Raw genomic sequence first — 26,649 nt, 5'->3', positions numbered from 1 at the left:
CGCTGGGAAGCTGGGGGTGGATCCTGCACAATCACCAAAGGCTCCATTGTTCTCTTGTCCCCCACCAGCACGTGGGCCCACGGCCCCCGCCCCCGCCACCTTGCCTCGCCTGCCCCTTCGCAGGACCCAGGCCGCTGGCTCGCTTTTCCTTCCGCACCTCCACCCTGAGCCACATTAAACCTCCGCAGTCTGGACAAGTTCTCCAGGGAAGCCCACAGCCTCACGTTTGTCTCCCACAGGTGGAAACTACCGGTGCCCGTCCCGCATCTGGACACAAGCAATGAGATGCCAACCTCCAGATTCAAGTTTCTTCGGATTTTTTAATTATAATTATTATTTTAATAACAACCTGAATCCCAGAACTTGCAGATACTTTCCGTACTCCCTCCCCTGGGCAGAGGAGAGGGGGGCACTCCAGGGAACAAGGTGGGGATGTCTGCCAGGCAGCCTCCAACAACCCCAAGCCACCTATTGCCGGGAGGGGGGGGCGGGTCCCAGAACACTGACCCCTAGGGAGGGAGGAGGGGGGCTCCATCTAACACCCTGTCCTGATGCCCTCCCTCCTCCATCAATGTCTAGGGATGCCCCAGCCCAGTCCCTGGGCACTATGGGGAGATCAAGGAAGGGCGGGGGACAGGCCACTTCTGAGCCTTCAACTCCCATCCCCGGGGATCAGGGGGCATTAAAGCTGCATAGGAAGAGGGGGCAGGCAGCTGGCTCAAGGCCTAGCAGCTGTGGCGGCCCCCAAAGGCACATTGTGAAGGAAGGGAGGCTCAGACTGAGGGCCCATTGGGCGCTGGGGGCCCCAGCCGCGGGACCCCCGAGGAAGGCAGCTGGGCCAGCTGCTCGGGGCTGGCCAAGGCACGCAGCAGTCCATTCTCCTGCTCCAGCGCGGCATTCCGCTCGGCCAGGTCCCGAATCTGCTCCTTCAGCACCTCCACCTCCTCCCGGACCGCAAACATGAGGTGGGACTTCACCAAGTCCTGGGGGTCCAGGGACAGGCAAAGCGTCAGGGGTCCCAGGCCACCCCAACCTCATCCCCTGCCCTGTGCCTTGAGGAGCCAGGCGTGGGAGGTCCTCCTGCTCCCAGAGGACGGGGGACCACTGGGGAAGAAGTCAAACAGGGAGGGTGCAGGGGAGGCGGTATCGGGATGGGCAAGGATGCCGGACAGAGGCAAGGTCAGGGCTCAAAGACAGAGACAGGGGCCAGGGGCAGGCTAGGAAGCAAGGTATGCCAAGGGTTCAGGAGGGGGCCAAGGACCCCAGGGAACCCAGCTGGGAGCAGGTCGAGGAGTGCAAGTCAGTATTCCCTAATAACGAGGACAGCAGGGATGGAGCACTGGGCCGGCCAACGGAGGCAGGGGCCTGGGCATCAGCACATGAGCGGGACCTGCTGGGACCAAGATGGCTTCTCTTACCATGGCTTGTTCGATCTTGTTGTCAATGCCAACCAGGCTTCCGGAGCCACTGGAGAGACACAGGGAGACGAGAGGTAAGGAGGAGGAGCAGGTGCCAAGCCAGGTGTCTGGACACCCCAGCCTGCTGCCTTCCGGGTGCTTCTCAGAGCAGGCTCTGGCCTCCTCCACAAGCCCCATTTGCCGCAGCCTCCCACCCACACCCTGCCTGTACCTGTGACAGTAGAGAATCAGGGAGAGGAGGGTTTTGTCCATCCCCCGGCGGGGTGAGGGCCGCTGCCCGGGCCCTCCCAGGCCCCGGTGGGGTGGGGGTCCAGACGCCCCTCGGATGGGGGATGCTCCCCGAGGGGAACAGGGAGAGGAGACACAGCCCCTCTTCCGGGGAGGCCCCGGAGCCATCCCCACCACTAGGGTCTCATACGAGGACACCAGGGACTTGACTGAGACCCCTGGCTGGGCCATCCCCAAGGGGAAAGGATCCTTGGGCCTCCCCAGAGGGAGAGAGCTGTATCATAAGGACTGCCTGGGGGGCTCAAAGCCCCCCGGGCAGAGCAGAGTCTGGCTGGTGCCAGGCAGGCAGAAAGGAGACAGTGCCTAGGGGGTGCTGGCCTGAAAGCTATATACCACTCCCCAGGGCAAAGCCTGGCTGCTATTGGCTCCTCAGGGACACGGGGACCCCCTCCCGCCGGCTCCATGGTGGGCGGGAATTCCCAGACACGGTCAGCGCCAGTGTCCCCTTCTCACCCTGGCACCAATCCCAGAGCGGAGGGGAGGGGGGCCGGCTGAGGACAGTCAGCTGGGGGGCCGAGTCGGGGAGGGGCTGCAGGGCCAGAGGCCTGGGGCAGGGAAGGGTGTGAAGGGTGAGGGACAGCCTGGCCCCGGGAGCCCTCTTCCCACCTCTGAGCCCATCCTGCCCCCTCTGGGTGAACACTGGCCTCCCTCAAGGCCTCAGCTGCTCTCAGGCGGGAGGTAAGAAAGGGAGTGAAGGCGATGGGGTGGGGTGTGTTCCCTGGATTACGAGCACCTCCCTGAAACACAAAGCCCACATCAGGGATGACCCCTGGGGCCTAGCCAGAGAGTTCCCCTCCTCCCACACGCCGCCGGTGAGGAGGAACGGGAAAGTTACCATGGCAACAGAAACATAGCCTGAAAGACGAGTACAGCCTATGGACCTGGGACCCGAGTCTGGTGTCTGGGATCTTGGAGGGGGCGAGGGCATAAGGACAGGTGAGAAGGTGAGGCTGGAGGTGGGATACTGGGAATAGGTGCAGGCGCTTTGAAGAGTCCTGGGAACGGAAGACAGGGAGGGGAGAGCAGGTCTGGCTGCAGTTTATCAAGTGGCCACCAGAGGTCGACTCAGGCCTGGCTCCAGGGTCCCCAGGCCCAGGCTTTGGGTCCCAGAACCTGCGCCGTCCTTCGTTCGCACCCTGTCCTCTCCTCCAAAGCTCCCTCTCCCCACCACTCAGGCCCCAGGCTCCTGCCTCACCCTGCGGCTCACCAACCACACCTGTCCAGCTTCTGCCTCAGCTGCCTCGGTCCGGTCCCGGGGCCAGCCCTCCACTTACGCCTCCCAGTACCGCAGGATCACCAGTCCTGACCTCCAGCGCCCAGTTTCGCCCCTCTCAGGGAAGATGGCCCCAACATGCCGCCTCCCTCGCCCTTGTGCTCCCTTGGCCAGCCCTCTCTCCTGGTTGTCAGTTCCAACTTGCTTTCCTGTGGGGGGGAATTAGCGCTCAATCCAAGGTGACCCTTGGATGAGGCCCTGCAGCCAGGAAGGGAGCACGAGGGCACTGGGAATTTTCCATTTCCCATCCAAGCTCTGGGTGCAGAAGGCGCTGACAGGTGGAGTAACCGAGAGGGTGACCAGGCCCGAGAGGGCAGGACAGGATGGGCTGGGGGAGGACACCTGGGACTCCTGGGGGTTGGGGGAGGAAACAAGTTTGAGAGCAGAGGGAGGCCAGCCAGCTGGAGCGCCAAAGCAGTTTTCAAGCTATTTCGAACCGAGACACCTGGGTGGAGACTGGGCCACCACAGAACTCTCCCCCCAACCACCGGTACGCACAGGCACACAGAGACCAAAGAGGGGCACATTCACACGAAAAGGGACACTGGCCTTGCCTGGCGAACACTCAGTAAAGATGCCAAGTAAATTGTTCCTTCTTGCCAGAAATAAAGGAATAATACAACAATAAACATTTGTCGGCTGATAGATGATTATCTCCTGTTTGCCTAGCGCTGGAGTTTTTGACGGCACTTTCCACTGGCACATTCTAACATTAACACTTCGAGGGACCAGGACTCTGGCAACCCAGGCCCTCCCTTTGAGAACCCCTGAGAGAAGGACTGGAATCCCTGAGCAGGGTCAGGAGTGGGAAGCTTGGGGTTGACTGGATGGGATCAGCCTTCACCACAAGCCCCCAAAGCAACTTTGTATGAGTCAGAATAAAATTTTCAAGACTTACTGTCATCTTCTCGAAAACTGTCATGACTTCAAGTGTCAACAGTGACTTCAAATGTGAGTGGCGCCCCCTGGAGTTGTGCAGAGCACGACATGCACACCTGGGGACTCCGGCCCTGCAGGACTCTTACGTCCTGGGGCAAGGACGGCTGTAGAGGCTGGCCTTCCTTTTTCAAGGTCAAATGAAACAGCCTCAAACTGAGGATCAGATGAAGAAACAGGACATCTGGGAGAGGTGGGGAGGTTCTGATGCCGGGGACAAGGGCCAGCCCTGCTCCCTCACCGTGTTTTGATGAGCCCCCAGGAGCCTGGCTGCCCCGTCTACACTCCCTCCTGGATCTGTTGAGGGTGGGGGGAGGATGGCTCTTTGCCCAGATTGGGAGAGCTGTCCCTGCCTCTGTCCTGGAGACAAAGGGCATCCCAGAGATGTTTGCTTCCTCCTCTTCTCTTGAGACACAGGCATTCCAGTAGGAGAGGGGAGAGAAAGTGGCTTTGGGGTCCGACCCAGGCTCCAACAGCAGTCCTGCCACTTACTAGCTGGTGACGGTGGGCAAGTTTCTAAAAACCTTCCTCCTCTCTGTTTCTTCATCTGGAAGGTGGGGATCATGGGGTTGCTCTTAGAATTATGTGGGATAAGAGGTAACATCTGACTCCAAGGAAGCACTGGATAAACATATCTTTTCTTTCCTGAGTTCCTGGAATTCATTCCCTGTAATGCCTGAATCCCACATGCTGGCCATCTACCCACCTATGCAACCATCCCCTCATGCATCCATCCATCCACTTATTCAAGTACCTCCCAACTGCCAGGCCCTGTTGGGGGCATGAATTCACCATGTACCCTCTGTTCTCCCATCCCCAGATTTAGGATTGGTCGGGCATCCCCAACTCCCCATCTGGGATCCAGGCACTTAATACCCCAGCCCACTTTCCCTCTCAAAAGGGAGGTCCCATGCCACTCAGACCTTGTTCTGCCAGCTCCCGGCACACCAAGAGAGGTGAGGTGGGGGCTACACGCCCCATTCCAGGGGGCCAAGGAGGTGGCCCAGCCCAAACACGCTGGCCCAGCAGGGTGGAGCACGAGGGGTTGGGCCTGAGCCCCAGAGGCTTGGAGCTCAGCAGAGTAAAGTGGAGGCTGGGAGGTGGACCGGTCAGACTGGGGTGTTTGAGGGGGTGAGACAGAGGGAGGAGGAGAAGGAGGGGACAAGCCAAAAGAATAGAGTTCAGGAGGCTTCTAGAGGCAGAACTCTCTAAGAGAAAGCTGGAAGCTGGCCTCTCAAATCAACAGGGGTTGGGGAGGGACAGGGAGCCCTCCCTGCCAGGGAACCTCCCAAGTGGGAGGGGGAGCAGGTGGGAAGCGCTGAGAATAGCAGCGATGGGGGCAGGTGACTCTCCCGGGCCTGGCCGACCTCACACCTCACACATTCCTTAGAGCAGAGAGCTCAGATGCGGCCCTGCCCACCCCTGCTCTGTCCCTCATTCTCCAAGTGCCTCCACCAGGCCCCTCGGCCCTCCATCCCACCGACCCCTATCCCCCCTTCTCTTTCCTCTCTGGCCACCCCCAAGGCCTCAGTGCCTGACTGGAGATGGGGGGGGGAGTCGCCACGTGACTGGAAGGCAGGAAGGAGAGACTCCGCTGAAATAAGTCCCCCTCTTCCCACTAAGCCCCGCCCCCTAGTGCTTTCCAAACAGGAAGTCCCTCCCCCCCCAGGCTTCGAACCGGAAGTCCCACTCCTCCCTCCAAAATAAAAGTGGCGACTCCCTGGTCCCTCTCCTGGTCCCTCTCCTACGTTCCTATCAGTCCACAGCCAGAAGGGAGCAGCTTGGCCATCTGACTCGCGATTTTGTTCCTCCCCTTTCAGCTCGCTGACTTTGCTACACTGAAATCTGGCCCTCAAAACAGGAAGTTCTGCCCACGGTGCCATGAACAGGGCATTCTCCCCTGAAGGGCAAACCCCAGGAGATCCTGCTCTCCTGTGCCTTCCCTGTGACCAACAGCCAGCCTCTCCACGGCTTTGGCTTGGCCTTGGCCTCCAGGGAGTGCTCAGCCCCCATGGTGATCCTAGCACAGAGAACCGAACCTTAAGGACATGCTTTCTTGGTACCAGAGGTCCCGGGATCCTAAAGTAGTCTGCGTGGACTCTGCAGGAGTCCCATTCCCCTCAGTAGGGAGAGGGAGAACTGGGAGGAGACCAACTCCCTATTCTGGTCTCCTGAACATTTGCCAGTAAATTCTTAGAGTTGGCCAGATGATCGCTAAATCTGCAAGAGCTCTGGAATTTGACAACAATGACTCCCTTCAAACTCTAAAAAAGTCTACCATTTGACAGTCCTAAGCCAGGGAGTCCCACCCAGCTCTCTCCACAGAGAGGGAGTAGGTCTCAAATCAGCTTTGCCCAGTGTGTTATACCCAGGCCAGGCTTCTCAGCTTAAGAGATCCTCCCCAAGTTCACGTAGGGGGAAGGACACCTACCAGGCAGTTTCACTCAGCTTTCCCAGGTGCAGGGTGGGGAACCGGAGCCCACCTACCTATCGTCATCACTGTCCAGGTGGCCACTGATGGCCAGCATGGAGCGGGCGAAGCTGAGGCTCTGGGCAGCCGCTGTTCCAAAGGGGTCTGGAGACTTGTGAACCAGACTGGCATCGGGGAAGAAGTAGAGGGCTGGGGAGCTGGGGCGAGAGTCGAGTGGGGTCACCTGGAGACAGACAGGTGGGAACTGTCACACTGAGTGAGAGAAAGGATCCAGCCACCTTACAACTTGCCTAGCAGTCTTCCTCCCTCCCCCACTCTCCCCACACACCCCCTGTCTTCTGAAGACAAGGGACCCAGGCATCCTGCCCCCGCAGCCCCTCTTTCCCCCGGCTCTGGGAAAGGAGGTACTAGAGACAAGGGAAACAGCACCCATCCTGAGAACTGGGTGAGTGGCTTCCAAAAAGTGGCTCATGGGGTATCGGAGAGGAGCTCTGGTCTGCACTCCAGTACCCTTTCACCACCTGAACTAGGACCCCTAGTCAGAGGCCAGTCAGAGACTGTGCCTTCTGTTACCTGACTTCTTAAGGCGACTCAAATGTCACTTCCTCAGAGAGGCATCTCTCCATCCTGTGACTCGTGAATTCCACTGAACTGTTCTATTTTTTTTTATAGCCCCTAATATTATCTGAAATTAAAGTATTTTTGCCTCCCTGCTGCTGGAAGGTAAGCTCCAGAGGGCAGAGCTTGTAGTTTGTTCAATAGACATTTGTAAAATGAATGAATCCTCAGAAACTGGTCCTCCACCTCCTCCCCCCTCCTCCCTCCTCTACCCATTCTAGCCTCTCCTCTCAAACTTCTAGGGACTCAGGTGAAGTTCTGCTCCTGAGCTTGGCTCTTGGGAGTTGGGGACCGGGGAGCAGTTACGGAGATGGAGAGAGACGGAGCCTGGGCGTGGACCCACACAGCCCAACAGGCGCTGGGGGTGGCTGCAAAAGGGCGGGGGCCACAGGAACAAGACGCCTCTGTGAGGCCCCAGGAGGCCCCAGCTTCTCGGAAAAAGCCAAGAACAGAGAGTCCAGGGTGGCTGACGGGACAGAACAGAGGAAGGGGGCCCAGGTGGTGCCCCCGGCCCTCCTCCAGGCCCCTGACAGAGGCAACCCGGGGAGAAGTGGCATGGGGGAGTGTAGGAGGAAGACAAACTTTGCGGCAGGGAAACAGCAGCACAGAGGTAGGGGCACAGGAAGGAATCAGGATGTGGGGGAAGGAAAGGGAACTAGGGGCACAGAGGGGAGAGGGGCAGGGTCTGTGGGCCTAAGGGAAGCTCAGGCAGGGCTTAAGGATAGAGAGAGCTGAGGCTGGGAGCAAAGGGAGCTTGCTTTGGAAGAATGTGTGGACAGGGACCAGTAAAGGAAACGCATCTTCTCCCCTGGGGTAGGAACTGAATGAAAGAACTCAAGAAAAGTGGGGGGTGGCATGAGAGATGTGAGTTTGAGGCCAGGAGGGGGTGAGGGGAGCCGGTCCTGACCGGTCCTGACAAGGCCCAGACACACAGTCTCAGGTTATTTTTATACTGTGGTTTGTGCCCAAGGCCAGGAAGGGGAAAACTTCTCACCCTCACACTACCTGCCTTCCCTCCTGCATCCAACGTGTTATTTTCTCCTTCAGGACAGACACATCCAACATCCCTTGCTGCCCACCCCCCACCCCAAGGACCCAGGCATCCTGCCCCCCAGGCCAGACTTGTTCCTCTTTTGGAGGCAGGAAGCAGAATGAGCAAAGGATTTAACTCTTTCTCGGCTGCTCCCCACCTCTCTCCCACTGCATGGTGGCCACCCCCAGTGACTGATCCTGGAGAGACCCAGCCGCAGGGAACTGAGACTGACAACTGGGGGTAGAAAGGACAAACCAGCCAATGTCCCGTCCTTGTAATGGGTTCCCTCACCCCCACCCAATTCTTCAATGTCTTGGAGAAGTTTGTCTTGGGACAAAGCTGGAGGTGGGGCTGGGGGGGTGGTGAGTGGAAAGAAGACCCCCCCACACACCCCAACTGGAGACGGGACTGCAAAGGAGAGATTTACAGTGGAATGCCTGCTTTTTGTCCTTCCCTCCCAACCCCAGCAGGCCCAACTACCCCAGCCCGGCCTGGGGCCTCCACCCTCATGCGTGAAGAAGCGAGACCAAGACAGAAGGTGAAGGCCAAAGTGAGGAGGTCTCATCTCCATGATGGAGAGACAGGACTGGGCCACCTGGAGATGGAGGCTCGGGCCAAAGGCAACAAATGAAAGAGCAAAGAGAAAGAAAGTGCAGAACGTGGGGAAGAGGGGGCTAAGAGAGAAAACAAGGGCCATGTGAGGACCAGGAATGGACTTCCAAGTGAGAGGGCAGGAAGAAAAAAGACGGGGCTGTCTGATGCGACGGACAGGTGACAATGGAGTGGGGAGAGGTCAGTATGGAAGTGGGGGCCAAGGTCGAAATGGACAAGCACCACCCCTCAGTTGTCTCCCCCAACCCTGAACCCAGCTCTTACCTGCCCCATCTCCTCTGGAGCAACCAACTCCATCCTCAGCCGCAGAGCTCCATCCTTCGCACGCGACAGTGGAGGGGTCCCCGCTGTTGAGCCCCCTGCCTCCACTTCTACCCTCAAAGAGGGCAGGGGCGTGGGAGCCCGGGAAATGCCCGCGCTATCCCCCGTCCCGGCCTCTGGGGGGCGCTGCTGGGGCAGGGAGGCTGACAGGGGGGCTGTCTCCAACTTGGCCTTGCCGGGCACTGCCAGCTGGCCCAGCCCCCCGGTGAAGGAGCGGGCCTGAGGTCCAGGGGAGGTGGGGGGCGGGCGGAGCCAGGAGGTGGGGCCCTGAGACAGGCCTGACTGTGGGGTAGGGGCGGCCAGGCCCAAGCTGGCCAGCTCCAACCTGGAATCCAAAGACCTGCCCCCGTTGCCCCCTGAGGCCCCTCGAATCCCTTCCAGGAGCCGGCCAAAGCTAGGAGGCTCCAGGTCTCTCTCGTAAACATCCACACATGTCCAACGGCCTCGGCGATAAGGCTCTCCCAGGCCTTGGGGCAGCTTCACCACCCGGAAACGGGAGGCGGGGGCCCCAGGCGGTGGGGAGCCATTCCGGGGGGTGCCCTTGCCCCCTGGCTCGGGGTTGGGCTCCTCATTTGGCAGGCGGGGCGGGGGCCCAGTGGGGGCCGGCAGGGCAGGGGTATCTGGACCCCCTGGGCTCCCCGGACCCTCGTAGTCCGTGGTGACGCTGGTGATTTGGAAACTACTCTTCTTCTTGCCCCCACTCATGGTCCCTGGGGCTCAGGACTGGGCCAAGGTGGGCAGGGGGGCGGTGGTGGCTCTTCGAGGGGCTCAGGCACCCCTGGAACAGGGGGGCCACATGGTGGGGACATCAGGGCCCCTGGGAATGTCTGGGTCCGACATGGCAGAAAGGCCTTACGGGAACTGGGGGTGCCTGGCTGGTGAAGGGAGAACAGGGTAGGGGAGGCGGCGGGAGCTGGGGGGTCAGGGGCAGGTTTTCCCTGCTGCTGTCGCTGCCACCGCCGAACTCCAGAGCTGAGTTTGCAAACTGGAAAGAGAGAGAGACAGAGAGAGACAGAGAGAGAATGTGTGAGAAAGCAGTGGGCAGGCCACCTCCGGGGCTTCCTCTCTGGGGAGCGGAATGGGGGGAGGAAGGGGAAACCGCCAGAGACAAAGAGACAGAAATGACAGAGACCAGAGCAGAGGGCACAGATCCGGGCGGGCGCAGAGAGCAGGAAGAGGCGGCCCAGACCCAAAGTTGGGCATTTCTCGCAGGGATTCAAACTCACGGGACCCAAGTCGTCCCAAGTGCAACGGCTCCAAGGCCTGGGTGAACAGGAGTGAAGCCGCTCCTCAGCCCGGCCAGGCCGCCGGGAGGCCTGTGCTGGGCCACCGAGGCCCCCCGCACCCCAGCTCCCCCATCCCTGAGGCAGGCCCTGCCCCGCAGCCCCGGCGCTCCGCCCAACCCAGAGCCCTACCTCTCGGCCGCGGCCACCGAGCTGGGCCGGGGGTCCCGGCCGCCTAAGATGTTGGGTTGTCCCTTCCCCGGGGCCTCCTGGCCCCAGCAGCTCGCGGGCGCAGGAGGCAATTAGAGGCTGGCCGGTCCTCTTCGGGGGCCGCACCTCGCCCCGCAAGGCATCTCCGCGGAAAGTTTGCTGTCCAGAAAAGAAGGAACCCCCGCCTCCTTGGCGGAGCCCAGGCGCGGCCTCCGAAGCCCCAAGGGTCTGCGGACCGATGCGGGAGGGAGCGGCTTAGACCCCGAGCCTGCAGGTGGAGCCGCCTCGGTGGTCGTCGCGGCGAGTGGCTCTCCCAAGTCTCCTCCCGCGTGGCACCGCTGGGTCTCTCTCCGCTCCTCTCGGTCTTTCTCTTTCGGGGCTGTTGACAACCCCCACGCCAGGAAGTCCTGCCTCCTCGGGCCTGCTGACTGCTCCTCTCCTCCTCCTCCTCCTCCTCTTTCCCCTCTTCCTCCCCTTCCTCCGCCCTTTCTCGCTCCTGGGGCTCCCAGCCAGCTGGCCCGGGGCCACGTCTGCCCCCGCCACTGCTCGTGCAGTTGCCGCTGCCGCTGCTCTTCCAGGGGCCCGGGACAGGCCGCCTTAACCCCACACCTGCTGGGCCCCAGCCCAGCTCTTCCTCGGAGGGAGGGGCCGCGGAGGGCGGAGAGAAAGGGGAGGAGTTTGCGGGGAGGCCCGGGATTCCCTTACTTGTAAGCACTTGCTGCCATTGGCCTACAGACGCACGGAAGAGTGGGGAGGAACTTACCAGGAGCCCGCTGGGTGCCTGCCACTCCATAAGCGCCCAGTAAATTGTTCTGGTGCCGCTGCAGCTGTTATTGTCATATCGTCGCTGGTTTTCACAGCAACCGTACGAGGAAGATACTGTTTTTCTCCCCGGTCCTTATTTTTTCAAGTGGATCCTTATGACACTTTTCAAACATGCCCCAAACTAGAGAGAATGGTAAAATGAACCCCTAGGGACCCAGCAAGGGGTTTCAACAATTGTCAACTCACAATTGAAACTCAATCTTGTTTCGTCTATACCCCAAATATCTTTTGTTGTAGTGTGCTGGAGTATTTGAATCAAACCCCAAACATCCTCTTGTTAAATGTGGAAATTGAGACCCAGGACGTTCAGAAAGGCTATCAGTGGTAGAGCAGGGACATTTCTCACACTCAGGTGTGTCCTCGTCTGGCTCCCTAGATCGGGATAGAGAAATAACAGAGACACACTTAGGAAGGTGCTGACTTGCATTTTTCTCTCCAACCGCGGGTCACACACAGGCACCCGTACAGATGTGCCCGCCGGAGGAGGAGACTGGCTGGCCACAAGCCTGGACCCTTCCCCACACACCCACCTCTCACCCTTCCCACCTCTCCATCCCATCCCCTGCTCACTGTGGAGAATCCATACACACTCTTAAAGGGCCTACTATGTGCTCGGCATGAAAGAATAAAGCTCCAACTGCCATTTTCTCTTTTTTGTGCCCCCCAACAACATTCTGAAAAGAATTACTTTGGCAAAAGCAGCGTCTAACGATCGTATCTGCCTTCACTCCCAGGTTCAGAAGGAAATGGATTCTAATTAATTTGGGTCATATGGAACTCTTTTCAAGCATATTAAAATTCTTCATATTTGTCCACCCTACATAATTATCTCATGGATTCTCAAAACAGCCTGGGCAGAAATGGGGTGGGTTTTGAGCTCCAGTGTCTCTGCTAAGGAAACTGAGGCTTGGGTTACTTGCCCAAAGCCTCAGAGCTAGCATTTGATGGCACTGAGACTAGCTCTGGGCTGTCTGACACATCCTTCCTTCCTCAGCTTTAGCTCATGGAAATTTTTAACCATTCTTTAGGATTAGACAAAAACAAAATAATGCAAACCCCCTTGCCCCCAGTTTATATACTTCCTTTTTATCTCGTTGTTAAAATGCATCTGCACTCCTGTCTCTATCCCTTCAAATGGTAACAATGACTACCGCAGCCAAATCCTGAGGCCTCCCAAGTGATGAGGTACAGGAGCCCCACCCCCAGCCCCTCTCCCCTCTGGCAATATTCAGAACACAGCCCCGCTGCTCCGCCCCCAGATCCTCCTTCCCTCGGGGATAGCTCGCTACAAACTTTGTGTGTGTGTGGTACGGGGGCCTCTCACTGTTGTGGCCTCTCCCATTGCAGAGCACAGGCTCTGGACGCGCAGGCTCAGCGGCCATGGCTCACGGGCCCAGCCGCTCCGCGGCACGTGGGATCTTCCCGGACCGGGGCACGAACCTGTGTCCCCTGCATCGGCAGGCGGACTCTCAACCACTGCGCCACCAGGGAAGCCCCAAACTATTCAAACTTATCTTTGCATCCTCCCCTTCCCACCAACTCAGACAATCAACATCAACTTGGACTCCTCCGTGTCTACAGTCCCAGGGACATTGTTGGTCTCTGTGGAAATGTTTGTTGGATGAATAAATAAAAGTTCATTCACACTGTGTAAATGTGAAAGGACAGTTATGTATTTTAATGTGTTAACTCTCCCAGGGGCATTTATAATAGCCTTTTAATATATGGGGCCATTTATGACTTATTCTTTATATTCATTATTTTGCGGAGTCAAAGGTTACTGGGAGGATGACTTGGGCCGCGGCGGCGAACGGGCAAAAGATTCTGAGCCCTGGCGGTGAAACAGGTCTGGACCCCCCGGGAACCTGCAGGGATTGGCAACGAGCACCAAGAGAGCCAGCTCCGGTGCCCTCCCTGTACCTGGGGGGCGGCTGGAAGACGGGGCGCGGCCCAGGGAGCTCGCCCCCTGCTGGACAAAGACCCGGATGGTCCAGCTCCCGACTCTCAGAGCCCCTCAGCCCGGAAACCGGCCCCCCCTGCCGGCGTCGCCGCCTCACTGCACCCCGGGCCCCGCAGCCGCAACCTCGCCCGGGCCGGACGTGGTGTGCGCACCCGGGGAGCGCCGGCTGCACGGGGTACGCGCGTGGGTGCAGGCCCCGGGTCGCCGCTGGGGGGCGCCGCTGCGCGCTGCGCCCAGCTTCGCTCCGCCGGGGCCTTGGACACCAAACCCAGCACGGCCCTGCCGGGCAGGGGTGAAGGGCTGCAAGGAGCGGACGCCCCAAAGCGGGGGCGGGCTGGCGCCGGGTCCCCTGCACCCCACGACGTTTCTCCTAGTCCCCCCGCCGGCTCCGCTAGCCCGGTGCCCCCACCCCAGCCTAGCGGCGCGGCGCAGCACGGCCACTCCCGCTCCGTCCTTGGAGGGTGTGGAAGGGTGGGTTTGGGGCCGGGGGCGGGTCTGGGGGCGGACCCGGAGGCGGGGCTGTCTCTGCGGCAGGGCCCTGTTCGGCTCCCCCCCGGTCTCTCTCTGTCTCTCCTCCTCCCTCCTCCTGCTCCGGGCGGAGCCCGGCATGGGGGGGCCGGCGCCCGGCAGGCCAGGTACGGTGATGTAGAAATTGGGGAGGCTTGGTGCTGGGAGGTGGGATGGGGGGACAAGGGGTAGGGAGGATTGGCGGGGCGAGAGACGGAGAAACCCAGGGTAGCAGGACAAGGGGAAGGGGAGGGGTGCCCGGGAACCTGGGGCCTTTGGATGGAGAGGGGGATGAAGCCGGCCAGGTTTGGAACAAACAGGGAAGGGAGCGGACGGCAGTGAGGAGGGGCGCCTAGAAGGAGAGGTGAGGCAGAAAGCGCAAAGGAGAGTGTGTTTGGGGGAAGGGAAACCAGGGCAGGTATGGAGGCCGCAGCTCAGAAGGTAGCTATGAGGCCAGACTGGAGACCCCCGGGTGGGATGGAGGGGCGGGGACTGCAAGAGGGAAGCCGGGAGCCTCCCAGATCCCGGAGGAGGAAGGTGATTTGGGCCCTCAGCGAGGGAGGCGGAGACCATCGCTGAGGGGCCAGGGTGCAGGAATAGGGGTGGACGGAAGCCCGGGCCCAGGAGAAGGGCTGGTGAGGGGGTCGGCAGGGAATGGAGAGATGGATGGGTGGTCTTGTAGCTGCCCATCTCAGAATGCCCCCACCCTTTCTCCAGCATCCCCGCCCTGACCTCATGACACCCCCCAGCCTCAGGCCCCAAAAGGGGGTGGGGAGTCTGACTGTCTCCCCCTTCCCCAGCGGGGTGCAGTGTAGGCAAGTAGACCCCGGCATAACTCCTTGTCTATAGGTACGTCCAGCTCGGTGCAGCCGATTTGTGTGTGTCTGGAGGTCTGTGTGTGCTGTGGGTGTGTCGGGGTGTTTATGTCTGTGTGTCTGGCTGTTCCTAGGTTGTGTTTACCTATGCCAATCAGTGTGTCTGGTCCTCTGTTGGTAGATATGGGTCTGTGGCCCGGTGGTTTGTGGGTCTGAATGTGTGTTTGTGTGGCTGCAGGGTTGCTGTAGGTTGGTGGGGCCTGTCTGTGTGGTGGATCAGGATGTATTTACAGGATGGGATTCTGTGTCTGTCTGATCTCTCCAGAGTGTGTATCTGTGGCTCTGAACACCTTTGTCAGAGTGTGTGACTCTGGATACATGTCCGTCTGTGTCTGTACGTGTGTGGGTCCTGGAGGCGGTGTTGGGTTTTCTTTGCCTCCATCTGTTTTCGTCTCTCTGAGGACCCGAGTCACATCTCTGCTCCTTTCTCTCTCTTTCTCATTCATTCCTGGCCCCGACCACCCCACATCTTTCTTTTTTTTCCTTTCCGTTCCCCCCCACCAAGTGGATCCGGGACCCAGGGAGGCTCGCCCCCCGGGCCTGGTGGTGCTGAGCAGGAATCCCCAGCACCTGCCTCCTGCCCCACGACATGAACCTCCTCTACCGAAAAACCAAGCTGGAGTGGAGGCAGCACAAGGAAGAGGAGGCCAAGAGGAGGTAAGGCCGCAGTCCCCGACTGCCCCCTCGCCTGTCCCACCTCTGCTTCCCTCATGGTGGGGCCACATCCCTCCGCCTTCCTGACTCCAACAGCCTGGTCATCAGTCTGATCTCAGAGCCCGTGCTCAGTACAGAACTGCTGGAATTGCACACGCCCTGTCCCTGCCCGGCTCCTGGCTCCTGGCTCCAGCCCCTGCCCTGGCCTCTCAGGGGTCTTCCAGCCCAGGGACACCCTGTTGGCTCTTCCCCTTCCCCAGAGGCCCAAGACACTCCTTCCCGACTCACCTCTGGCCTGTGATGTCCTCCTCTCTGTCAGAGTGGGCCTGGCTCCTGGTTCCCCTGTCACCTGACCTTGGAAGGGGCAGGCCCTGCTGCCTTCATGGTCCAGGGATGGGTCATTTGAGGGGTGCCAGAGACAATCCATGTGGCCCCCTCCCAGTGACGGGGCTGTATGTGTATGTGTGCGGTGGGGGACAGGCAGGCTGGCCCTGCAGAGGAGCCAGGGATGGGAACCACCACCACCACCACCACCACCACCACCACCACCCCACACACACGGCTTGCCCCCTCTCCTTGCCCTCCCGGGGACCTGGCACCTGGCCTCTTCCATCTTCCTCCCTTCTCTTCTTCATTCCCACTGACGGCACAGCCGCTTGGAGCCTGAGTCAGAGCCACCTCCCTGCTCCCTTTTCCCTCCTCAAAACTGTGGAGTTTAATTCTTGTTAATTAGATTAATCAGAGCTATTACTGCACTGATCTCTCCCTAATGAAGGGTTAGTGGACTGGGCCTTAATGAGAGCCCACCCCCCAGCAGCTCTCCCCTCTTCTCTGCCAGCCGCGCCCCCCCTTCACTCACACAGAAGCTCAGAGACAGTGAAGGGGAATGGGGGGCGAGCCTGGGAGGGTGACAGAGAGAGGACAGCGCCGAGGGAGAGGGAGAGAGAGGGAAAGAAAGAAAGAGAGAGAGAGAGGCAGGGAGGACGAAGGATCAGCCGGGGGAGGCTGCTCTGAGGATGCGGCGGTACAGGCTGGGTCTGGGAAAGGAGGCGGTGTGGGAGTGGAGGCCACAGCAGCCAGCCATGAAGGGAGGCCAGAGGCCAGGTGTGGGCCAGCGTGAGAGAGAAAATGAGCAGAGCTAGGGTGGCAGGAGCATGTGCCAGGCGGGGCTGCGCTGCCTGGGTTTGCATCTCTATGTACGAAGTTGTCCGCACGTGTGTGTGCACCAGAGATGCCCAGCCTGGGGTCGGCCAGCTCCAGCAATGCTCCCTTGCACACAGGCTCGCCCCTTCTCTCATCTCTGCCCTCCATATCCTTGCCTTTTTCAAAACCTAGAAATTCAGTCTGAAGCTTCTACTTTAGTGCTGTGGACCCTCAGCCTCCCCCCACCTCCACCCCGGCCCCCCTCCTCCTACCTGGGAGGCCACAGGGTTGCAAACCCCTCTTGGGGTATGGGAGCGGGGGGGGGGGGCCCAGGCCTGAGGCCCGACCTCTGCTCCATCTGGCCCTTCTCTCCCCAGCTCCAGTAAGGAGGGGGCTCCCGCAGGCTCCGCGGGGCCCGGGGCCGGCCCAGGGCCGGGGGTCCGCGTGCGGGACGTCGCCTCGCTGCGCCGCTCGCTCAGGATGGGCTTCATGACGATGCCCGCCTCCCAAGAGCACACCCCCCACCCCTGCCGCAGCGCCATGGCCCCACGCTCCCTCTCCTGCCACTCGGTGGGCAGCATGGACAGCGTGGGGGGCGGGCCTGGGGGGGGCGGGGGGGGTCTCACAGAGGACGGCAGCATCCGAAGACCCCCGGCCAAGCCCCGGAGACACCCCAGCACCAAGCTCAGCATGGCAGGGCCGGGGGCAGAGACGCCCCCCAGCAAGAAAGCAGGTGAGACACCAGCACCCCTGCCCAGAAGGAGCCGGGAGCCGGGAGGATCCATTCGAGGCCAGGGGAGGCCTGCCGGGAGGGTTCATTCAGGGAAGAACCAAGGAAGTGGAAGGTTCCATTCTCAGAAGGAGTGGGGGGTGTTCCTTTTTGGAAGGGCCTGAGATGAACCATTCAAGGGCAGGGGAAGCTCTTTGAAAAGTTCATTCTCGGGAAAGGGGTGGCCTTGGAGGGCCTTGAGGGTCGGGGAGAGTTGAGGGTGGGAGCTGCGGATTCTGGCGCGTTCATTAGAAGGATGGGAGGCAGACCGGTAGGAAAAGAACCCACTGGGGCTGTAAGTTGAGGGACGCGGGGGGGAAAATGAAGAGGCAGAAATGTCCTTGCCGGGGAGTCAAGAGGTCACAGTGGGTCTCCGCACTTCCTTCCCCAACTTAGAGCCCGGTTTCTTTCTCTCTTTCCCACTCCTGCCCAGGCTCACAGAAGCCAACCCCCGAGGGCCGCGAGTCCAGCCGGAAGGTTCCTCCACAGAAGCCCAGGCGAAGTCCCAACACCCACCTCTCTGTCTCCTTTGATGAGTCCTGTCCCCCAGCCACCTCTCCTCGAGGGGGGAACCCGCCCCTTCAGCGCCTCAGTAGGGGGTCCTTTGCAGCTGGGGACCCTGAGGTGGGTGGCCAGGAAGAAGAGCCGGTGTACATCGAGATGGTGGGGGATGTCTTCAGGGGAGGAGGGCGGAGTGGAGGGGGACTGACTGGGCCCCCTCTTGGGGGTGGGGTGGGGCCGACCCCAATGGCTGGCGCTGACTCGGACTCAGAAGAGAGCGAGGCCATATACGAGGAGATGAAGTACCCGCTGCCCGAGGAGGCCGGGGAAGGCCGCGCCAACGGGGCCCCTCCGTTGACGGCAAGCTCCGCACCGCACCAGCCTCACGCCCTTCAGCTCCACACCCAGCGCCGTCCAGCTTCTGCCCTCCCGAGCCGGAGGGAGGGGACGCCCACCAAGACCACTCCTTGTGAAATCCCGCCACCCTTCCCCAACCTCCTCCAGCACCGTCCTCCACTCCTGGCCTTCCCCCAGGCCAAGCCTGCGTCCCGAGCCCCTGGCGATGGGGTCTCGCGGCTACCAGTCCTCTGCCACTCCAAAGAGCCAGCCGGCTCCACCCCAGCTCCCCAAGTGCCTCCCCGGGAGCGGGAGACGCCTCCCCCGCCGCCCCCGCCTCCGGCTGCCAACCTGCTGCTGCTGGGACCCTCGGGCCGAGCCCGGAGCCACTCGACACCGTTGCCGCCCCAGGGCTCTGGCCAGCCCCGGGGGGAGAGGGAGCTCCCCAATTCCCACAGCATGATCTGCCCCAAGGCGGCAGGGGTGCCGGCAGCCCCTCTTGCCCCGGCTGCCTTGCTCCCCGGCCCCCCCAAGGACAAGGCCGTGTCTTACACCATGGTGTACTCAGCAGTCAAGGTGACCACGCACTCCGTCCTGCCCACCGGTCCGCCCCTGGGTGCTGGGGAGCCAAAGACGGAGAAGGAGATCTCAGTCCTGCACGGGATGCTATGCACCCGCGCGAGGCCCCCCGTGCCTGGGAAGTCCAGCCCCCATGGCGGGGCTATGGGCGCAACAGCTGGGGTTCTCCACCACCGCGCCTGCCTGGCCTCCCCACACAGCCTTCCGGACCCAACTGCAGTCCCCCTGACCCCTCTCTGGACCTACCCAGCTGCGGCAGCTGGGCTCAAGAGACCCCCTGCCTATGAGAGCCTCAAGGCTGGGGGGGTGCTGAATAAGGGCTGTGGAATGGGGGCTCCAGCCCCCATGGTCAAGATCCAGCTGCAGGAGCAAGGGACCGACGGGGGGGCCTTTGCCAGCCTCTCCTGTGCCCACGTCATCGCCAGCGCGGGGACACCAGAGGAGGAAGAAGAGGAGATGGGCGCCTCGACGTTTGGGGCAGGCTGGGCTCTGCAGAGGAAGGTCCTGTATGGCGGGAGGAAGGCGAAAGAGCTGGACAGTGAGTGAGGAGGGGGTGAGGGGAGGCGGACCAGGGATGTCCGTGATGATTTGGGGGAGGTGTTGAAGGGCATACTTGGAAGCCACAGCCCATTGTCCTGAACTGGGAACTTTTCTGGGAGACCAGAGGGATGGGGGCATGCAGCAGACTGAAGGGATGGGGTCCCCGTGTGTGCTCTGGAGGGGCAGGAAGACCTGGGATGGGGATGGGGTAGAATCTGGTCTCCTCCTCCTGCCCTGTCCCGCCCTACTCCCTGCCCCTCCCTTCGCTGGGCTGCAGGGGTGTGTGTTTGTGAGTGTGCGCACACTAGGAGCTAAACACAGCTGCCTCCCAGCCGTTACCATGGCAAACCATCCAGACAGGAGGGAGAGGAGAGGGAGGCCTCTACCGTTGCTTGGCAACGCAATGCTCTGCCAGGCTTACTCTCGGAGATGAGCTTAGTTCACATGCAGCCCTTCCCCCAATGCCCCCCTTCTCACTTCCCGGCTTTGGGAATTCTCCTCCTAGGGAACAGCCCCCCTGGTCTCTGTTTCAGACAGTGTTTATTCTGGCACTGTCTGGGGCTGGAGGGGCTCTGAAGTTAAACTGGGGTAGGGGAGACCCCTCTGAACAGGGAAAAGAGTTTGGCAGCAGTAAATATCTATGATTCTCAGCCGGGGGGTGGTGCCAGGACTGGCGGCCCTCCTTCTGTGTATGTTCTGTGTGAAGCAGGGCCCCTCCCTTCCCAGCTGTGACCTGGAACGGGGCACGTTACTTCTCCTGGTCCACCCAGGCCGCGGTGTGTGTAGCTGGGGGGACAGCAAGACCCTTCCCATTGTACAGTCGCAGAGCTCTCCTTGTCACCCAGCAGAGGTCGAGGACAGTGTCCAGGCCTGGAATGGCAGTGCCGAGGGTCCAGGCAAGGTGGAGCATGAGGACAAAGGCTCTATGGCATCAGGGATCCCAGTGAGGAGCCAGGGGGCAGAGGGCCTGCTGGCCAGGATCCACCACGTAGGGGACCGAGGAGGAAGCCGCACCGCGCTGCCCATACCCTGCCAGACCTTCCCCGCCTGCCACCGCAACGGAGGTGACACGCTCTGCCCTCGTACACCAGCACACAGATGGGCGGGCTGGGGGGAATCTCCCAGGGTCCTCATCCTGGGCCCTACATTCTAATACCACGTCTCCAACCCCTTTCCTCCTCTAATGAGGCTGACGGGGGGGGGGGGGCGGCCTGGCAGGGGCTGTCCTCAGGGAACTGGGAGAGGGGGACGTGGAGGCCCCCTCCCTTCTCACCCCTCCATCTCCTGCCTCAGACTTCACAGGAGGCTACCGCCTGGGGCGCTCCGCCTCCACCTCGGGAGTCCGGCAGGCCGCGCTCCACACCCCTCGGCCCTGCAGCCAGCCCAGGGATGCCCCGAGCCAGGTGAGGAGAGCGACGGGGTTGGGCGTTTTATTTGTGAAGGAACAGGTAGGCAAGAAGGCCCAGGTGAGGGAAGAAAGGCAAGACTTCAGGCTGGGGGCTGCCACAGGCTAACGGGGACGGCTGGAGAGCGAGGGGGGGTGGGGGAGATCCTGGGTAGCCAGCCAGGGCCGCCACTGGCCGACGTGCGCCTTTGTGCGTTGCGTTTAGAGAGAGACATCCCCTCTGGGTGGAAAAATGCATCCCGCTGGGAAGACGGCTTTGAAAAGGCGCCCCTTCCTGGGGTGAGACACGCCCCGCCTGGCACCGGGGCGCAGGGAGAGAGGACGGAGGCCTTGGGGGCAAGAGAGGACTTGTTTCTGGGCGACGCATTGGCCTCGGCGCTCGTGGGTAGGGACAGGGCCGGGTGACTCTGAGGTCCTTGACCCCCTTATTCCTCCCTCCCCCCCCATCCCCGTCGGGGCCGGCGGCGGGAGGAAGGGGCCCAGACCCAGCCTGCGCTGCCGCCGCCGCTGCCCCTGCCGCCCCAGGCCGCCCGCGAGCGCGACGGCAAGCTGCTGGAGGTGATCGAGCGCAAGCGCTGCGTGTGCAAGGAGATCAAGGCGCGCCACCGGCCCGACCGCGGCCTCTGCAAGCAGGAGAGCATGCCCATCCTCCCCAGCTGGCGGCGCGGGCCTGAGCCCCGCAAGTCCGGCACCCCGCCCTGCCGCCGGCAGCACACAGTCCTCTGGGACACCGCCATCTGAGGAGGCCGGGGCGCCGGGACCGGGGAGCGGGGCGGGGGAGACCGGCCTCGAAAGAGGGACGCTTGAAGGACCAGGTGAGAGAGAGCCCGGGAGAACACCTGCTCTCCACCCTAGCCCCCGAGACGGGGAGTCGGCCGGGCCCATCGGGCTCGGGGCGCCAAGCCACACCCCCAGAAACTTGGGGGAGGGTTGGCTTGAGGTTGGGAGTAAGGCCCCCCGCCGCTCTTCCCATTGGGCCAAGCAGACCCCTCCTCTTGAGAGGTCGAAGGCCAAGCGCAGGTCAGCGTGGGGGAGGAGGGAAGGGTCAGGGAGGAAGAAGGGGGGGCGGGTCAGCGAGGGACAGGGACCCAAGAGTGAGAGGTAGAGGGGCGCTTTTAGAGAGTGGGGAGTGGGGGAGGTGCTGTTTATTTTGTTATTTATTTTGGGCTGGGGGGCAATTCTTGGCCCTTCTGGCCTACTCCTGAACAGGGAGTGGGGAATCGCAGGCAAGTAAAGGGAACCAAGCTGGCACTGTCCCCAACGTCTGAGGGCCCTGCCATCCCGCCAAAGCTAGGGACAGGTCTGGAGTGGGGAGCGGAGCAGGAGAAGGGAGGCGGGGGGCCAGAGGGCTCATTTACAGTATTTACAAGTCGCCAGTATTTGGTAGTGAGCTTGGCCTGCTCTGAAACAGGCATCTTAACTTAGCTCCGGGGTGAGGGTCTGGCACCTGGGATGGGGGGGATGAGGGGGAAGGAGGGAAATTTTCGCGGGTGGGGGGCGGGCAGGGTATTTATTTAAATTAAAAAGCAAAAAAACAAAAAACCCAGAAGAGATGTCAGGAACTTTTTTTTAATTCCTTTCTTTTCAGAATAATATATTAAAAGACTAACGATCCTAGAACTGGCTTCTTAGTTTCAGCGCGCTCCGCCTTTCTTATACCTTTCCCGTTTTCACTCTTGCCCCTGGTTGGTGGGAGCCGGAGGTTGTGCAGGGCGGGTTACTATGGCACGTGAGAGGGAGAGGTGGAGTTGGAGGAAAGTCTTTGGGAACGCCACCGTGCAGTGACTCAGCAAACCCTAAGTGAGCATCTGATGTGTGCGTGGCCGTGCGCCGATGCGGAAGGAACGTTGCGACCGAAGCCTGCCCTCAAACGGCTTGTAGTCTGTTCAGGGAGGTGAGATACCTGAGCCGACACCAGGCAGTGCTCCAGGAGTAGGAGAGGGAGAGAGCTGGACTCCTCCGACAAGGCACAGTGAGCCTAAAAGTACAGGTAAGGTTTGGATGAACTGGGGGAAGGTCCCAAGCTCGTGTCATGATTATCTGCCGTGGTGGGATGGGCACAGCTACTGTGTGTAACTAATGCTGAGGGCAGTGAGTCAACCCTGATGAAGCTGGTGCAGGAGGAGGGGCCTCAAAGCAAGAGGCTGGTCCTCAAGAAGGAATCCTGGGAGGAGGATAAAAAGAGTGTCTGGGAGAATGGAGGGTAAAGGGACAGTTTGCAAGATGCAGCTGAAAGAAAACATCCTCCGACGGGGGTGAAGGAGCCAAAGCGCCCAAGTTTGGCGCTCAGGTGACTGAGGAAATGACCAGCCTGACATAGCACGGAAAGTGGGGTTGAGAGGGGCTTTGAGGGAGGCATGTTGACTCTGAAGCAATGGTGCATATTCAGGTTTGTTAGCAGCTAGACCAGAGATTCAGAAATGCAATGGATGATACCGGAGATGTCTTTTAGTGGTATGAAGAACATTTTTTAAAAGCTTTAATAGTTTTGTGTTTATATTCATGCATATTAGAGAAATTATGATCAGCACATCAGAATACTACTTGTTATTTCATGGCAATTCCTGCACAAGATAAGGCTAAATTTATTTTTAATGAATTGGTTTAAAGAAAAACAGTAAGCAAATAACAGTACAGGTGGAATACAGGATATGAAAAATTATGACAGTGGTGTGAGAATTTTTGAAATGTAGGAAATACCAAGTTAGAGGTAAGACGATGCTGGTTTGGGAGAGCCGACCACACTGTGGATGTTAGGAGTCAGCAACGTAGAGATGGTACTCAAGGCCAAGACTGAGCTCCATAGAGAGGGTGTGGACAGAGATAAGAGTTAAGAACAAGGAATAGCTTCTAAATTATTTATGTTTTTTGAAAATGTCACTATACATATATAGTGAAATGGTCACCCTGGTAAGTTTACTTGACATCCACTACCACAAATAATCACAATTTTTTTTCTTGTGATGAGAACTTTTAAGATGTACCCTCTTAGCAACTTTCAAACATAGAATATAGTATTGTTAATTATAGTTACCATGCTGTACATGACCTCCCCAGGACTGACTTACCTTATAACTGGAAGTTTGTACCTTTTGACCACCTTCTCCCATTTTTCCCCACCTCCCACCTCCCACCTCTGGCAACCAATCTCTCTGTATCTATGAGTTTGGTTTTCTTTCTTTTTTACTTTTCAGATTCCACATATAAATGAGATCATACAGTATTTGCCTTTCTCTGTCTGACTCATTTCACTTAGCATCATGCCTTCAAGGTCTATCCATGTTGTCGAAAATGGCAGGATTTCCAATAGCTTTTTAATAATTAGTTAGGGAATTAATGGAAGGAAATATCTCATTTATAAGAGCAACAAGAATCATAAAATATCTAAGAGTACTTTAACAAGAAAAGAATAGGACCTCTATTCGATTAATCAATAAAACGAAAGGACTTTGAGTTACTCAACCAAGGAAGACTTGAATAAGCAGGGTAATAACCAGTTCTTAAATAAGAAGACCGTAATGTAAAAGATGTAAGTCTTCCCTAAATCAGTAAATTCAATGAAGTCTCTAAATCTCAAAAGGATAATTTGGGAAACTTGACAAAACAATTCAAAAGTTCATCCGGAATGATAATGAGGAAAACCAGAACATTCTGAAACAGATGAGTAAGGGGGGGAACCTGGCCTATCAAATATTGGAAGCACAGTGAGCTGGGATTGGCACAGGGATGGCGCAATCTATCAGAACAGAGTCCAGAAATAGCAGCAAATGCACATGGGACTTTGGCACGTACACGATAAAGGTGGCACTTGAATACTGGGGAAAAGATTATTTGATAATTGTTTCTTGAACAGTTAGCTAGTCAACGGAGAGTGTGGGAAGCTGGATTTCTATTTCATTCATTCCACTGAAAGATTTAAATGTAAAAACAAAATATTAAAAGGGAGAAGTGGGTGAACATTCTTATAACCTTGGGAGGGAGGAGGCCCTTCTAAAATGATATGAAAACCAGTAACATGTAAATCAACTATACTCCAATAAAAATTAGAAAAAAAAAAAAAACTAACAAATAAACCAAAAGGCATTTAAATTTGATCTCATTCACAGCTAAAACTTCTATATGGCAAAGCCAAACGAGAAACATTAAACTAGGGAACCATTTCTAACACCTATTAAAAAGATTGATACAATATATAAGAAAGATGTGTGAGTTGATAAGAAAAAGAAAAAACCCCAGCAAATGCAAACAAAGGACATGAACAGACAATGCACCAAAGAAAGAAATTACCAACGAACGTATGTGCCCAACCTTAACAATAAGTAATGCAAAATAAAACCATAATAAAACGCTTTTCACCCATCAGACAAAACTGAAAAAAATTCGTAACGTGAGTCTGGCCAGTATGTGCAGAAGATAGGCATTCATTGTGTAAATGTAAATTAATACAGGCTCTCTGGAGGGCGGTTTAAAAATATTTATGAAAATCTTAAATGTGCATGGTTTTGACTCAGAAATTCCATTTCCAGGAATGGATCCTCTGGAAATAGTTACACAGGTGTGCAAAGCTAAAGGCACAAGGGTGCTCATTGCAGCACTGTTTGAAATAATGAAAAATTGGAAACAACCCCAAAGTTCATCAGTATGGCACCGACTAAATAATTACGGTAACAATGGAAAACTAAAACTGTTAAACAGAATGCAGGAAATATAGATGTTCCAAACACAAGAAGCAGTTCCCCACAAATTAATAAGTGAATAAAGCAAGGTGCAGAAAAGGACATACAGAGAAAGCCCATTTTTAGAAAAATTAGTTACTCATAGATGTTTATGTAGGTCTGGAAGGAAATACACCAAATAGTTGATGGTGATGATTTTGAGGTCTGAGAAGAGAGGGGACTTAAGTTTACTTTTAAAAAAATAGTAAAATTTATAGTGCTTGAATTTTTATGTGTATGTCTTCATTCTGAAATCAGAAAGTAGCTATTCTTTTCTAAAAAAGACAAATAAGCAGTGCTCAGTGACGAGAAGCAGAGGCGGGCGCGAGGTGTCAGGGACTGGAGCTGGCGTGTGTGGGTTCAAGTCCCAGATCAGCACTAACAGCTAAGTTTCTCACTTTCCTTATCTATAAAATGGCAATAATTCGAGGGTCGTTGAGGAGATTGAATAAGATAGCACAGTGCCTCCTTTGAGGCTGAAGAGAGATGGGTAGGGATAGAGACCAAGATGGGGGAGATGAGAAAGAGACCAGAACCTCAGCAGAGCTGGAGTGACAGAGTCAGGGTAGGAGGGGCTCAGGCAAAGCCAGGCAGCTGAGGCTGCCATGAGTCAGAGGTACACAGCCCTGCTAGGTGTACAAGATCAAAGGCCTGAGAAGAGTTAGAAGTTGAAAGAACAGGGTGTGCTGGAATAATAGACCTCACATAGCATCTGGAGGGGTAAGCATCCCCTGGGAAGTCAGCCTGGACCCAGCCCGGCCTGTCTGACACCTGGTAAAACTCGCCTGGGACTCCACATCCCTTCCTTGGGGTCACCAATTACTTCCAACGCTGACTTTCTACTTTTTGAAACCCCAGCAAAGCAGGGAACTCTAGGGCAGCACAGCCAGAGGTGAGAGGGCCCTGGAACGTTCAAGTCAAGAGGGAGACAGGAGCTGGGTCGGGGAGACCTTTACTGGGGAGGGAATGCTTTTCGAACCAAAGGGGAGAGAAAAAAAAAAGACCTCAGAAATAACACCTGCCTTATCTTTCATGGCCCATTTTACCCATTGAGATCATGTTTCAGCTCTGATGAGAGATTTCTATCAAAGATTACTAGGATCACATCAAAAAGACTCAGGAGCAAATGTGAAGAGACTCCCAGTGGCCAAAGGATGGGATCATTGGAGCGGCAGGAAGGGTAAGAACTGCAATGGACTGAGTTAAATTCATGAGTTCATAATGGCTGAAAAACTGCTCGCCTTTGGAGGATGCCAGAGAATCACTTCATTATTTTGAAAACTCGTAAGTAAAGGGAAAAATCAAGCATCTGTCTGCCTTTATCAGATCACCGATGAAGGGAAGTTTTTCTTTATAGAACTCTTCCAGCTAATGAACAAAGATAGAATTTTAGAATTCGAGCATCACCCTGAAGGAATGGATCCAGGTATTGAGTTGCAACAGCAGCTGACATCACATATCACATTATAAGAGACAA

The 26,649-nt window shown here is 57.8% G+C and overlaps 2 protein-coding genes across 5 annotated transcripts; one reads left to right on the top strand and one right to left on the bottom strand.

Annotated features, from left to right (window-relative positions):
* Positions 1-300: 300 nt before the first annotated feature.
* Positions 301-11,022, bottom strand: TSC22D4 (TSC22 domain family member 4). Its single transcript, XM_059037459.2, has 5 exons — positions 10,346-11,022; positions 8,874-9,915; positions 6,403-6,569; positions 1,419-1,467; positions 301-983 (listed from the first exon to the last, which is right to left on the bottom strand). The coding sequence occupies exons 2-5, from the start codon at positions 9,633-9,635 to the stop codon at positions 774-776; spliced, it is 1,188 nt and encodes a 395-aa protein (XP_058893442.1). The 5' UTR covers positions 9,636-9,915; positions 10,346-11,022; the 3' UTR covers positions 301-773.
* Positions 11,023-13,627: 2,605 nt separating this feature from the next.
* On the top strand, positions 13,628-24,555 carry NYAP1 (neuronal tyrosine phosphorylated phosphoinositide-3-kinase adaptor 1). Of its 4 annotated transcripts, XM_067012546.1 has the most exons (8): positions 13,908-14,019; positions 14,373-14,504; positions 15,036-15,187; positions 16,705-17,060; positions 17,530-19,050; positions 19,898-20,116; positions 20,346-20,455; positions 20,941-24,555. In XM_067012546.1, exons 3-8 carry the CDS (start codon positions 15,120-15,122, stop codon positions 21,196-21,198), a joined length of 2,532 nt encoding a protein of 843 aa, XP_066868647.1. In that variant the 5' UTR covers positions 13,908-14,019; positions 14,373-14,504; positions 15,036-15,119; the 3' UTR covers positions 21,199-24,555. The 4 variants fall into 4 exon arrangements, with proteins under 4 accessions (XP_066868646.1, XP_058892858.1, XP_066868647.1 ...); XM_067012545.1 differs by lacking the exons at positions 13,908-14,019; positions 14,373-14,504 and adding an exon at positions 13,628-13,783; XM_059036875.2 differs by lacking the exons at positions 13,908-14,019; positions 14,373-14,504 and adding an exon at positions 13,628-13,783 and having other exon boundaries at positions 19,901-20,116; positions 20,941-24,554.
* The last annotated feature ends 2,094 nt before the right edge of the window (positions 24,556-26,649 follow it).

The sequence above is a fragment of the Kogia breviceps genome, chromosome 14 (genome assembly GCF_026419965.1).
Source record: "Kogia breviceps isolate mKogBre1 chromosome 14, mKogBre1 haplotype 1, whole genome shotgun sequence".
NCBI lineage: Eukaryota > Metazoa > Chordata > Mammalia > Artiodactyla > Physeteridae > Kogia > Kogia breviceps.
The sequence above is the reverse complement of the archived record's forward strand: the minus strand, read 5'-3'. Positions and strand labels throughout refer to the sequence as shown.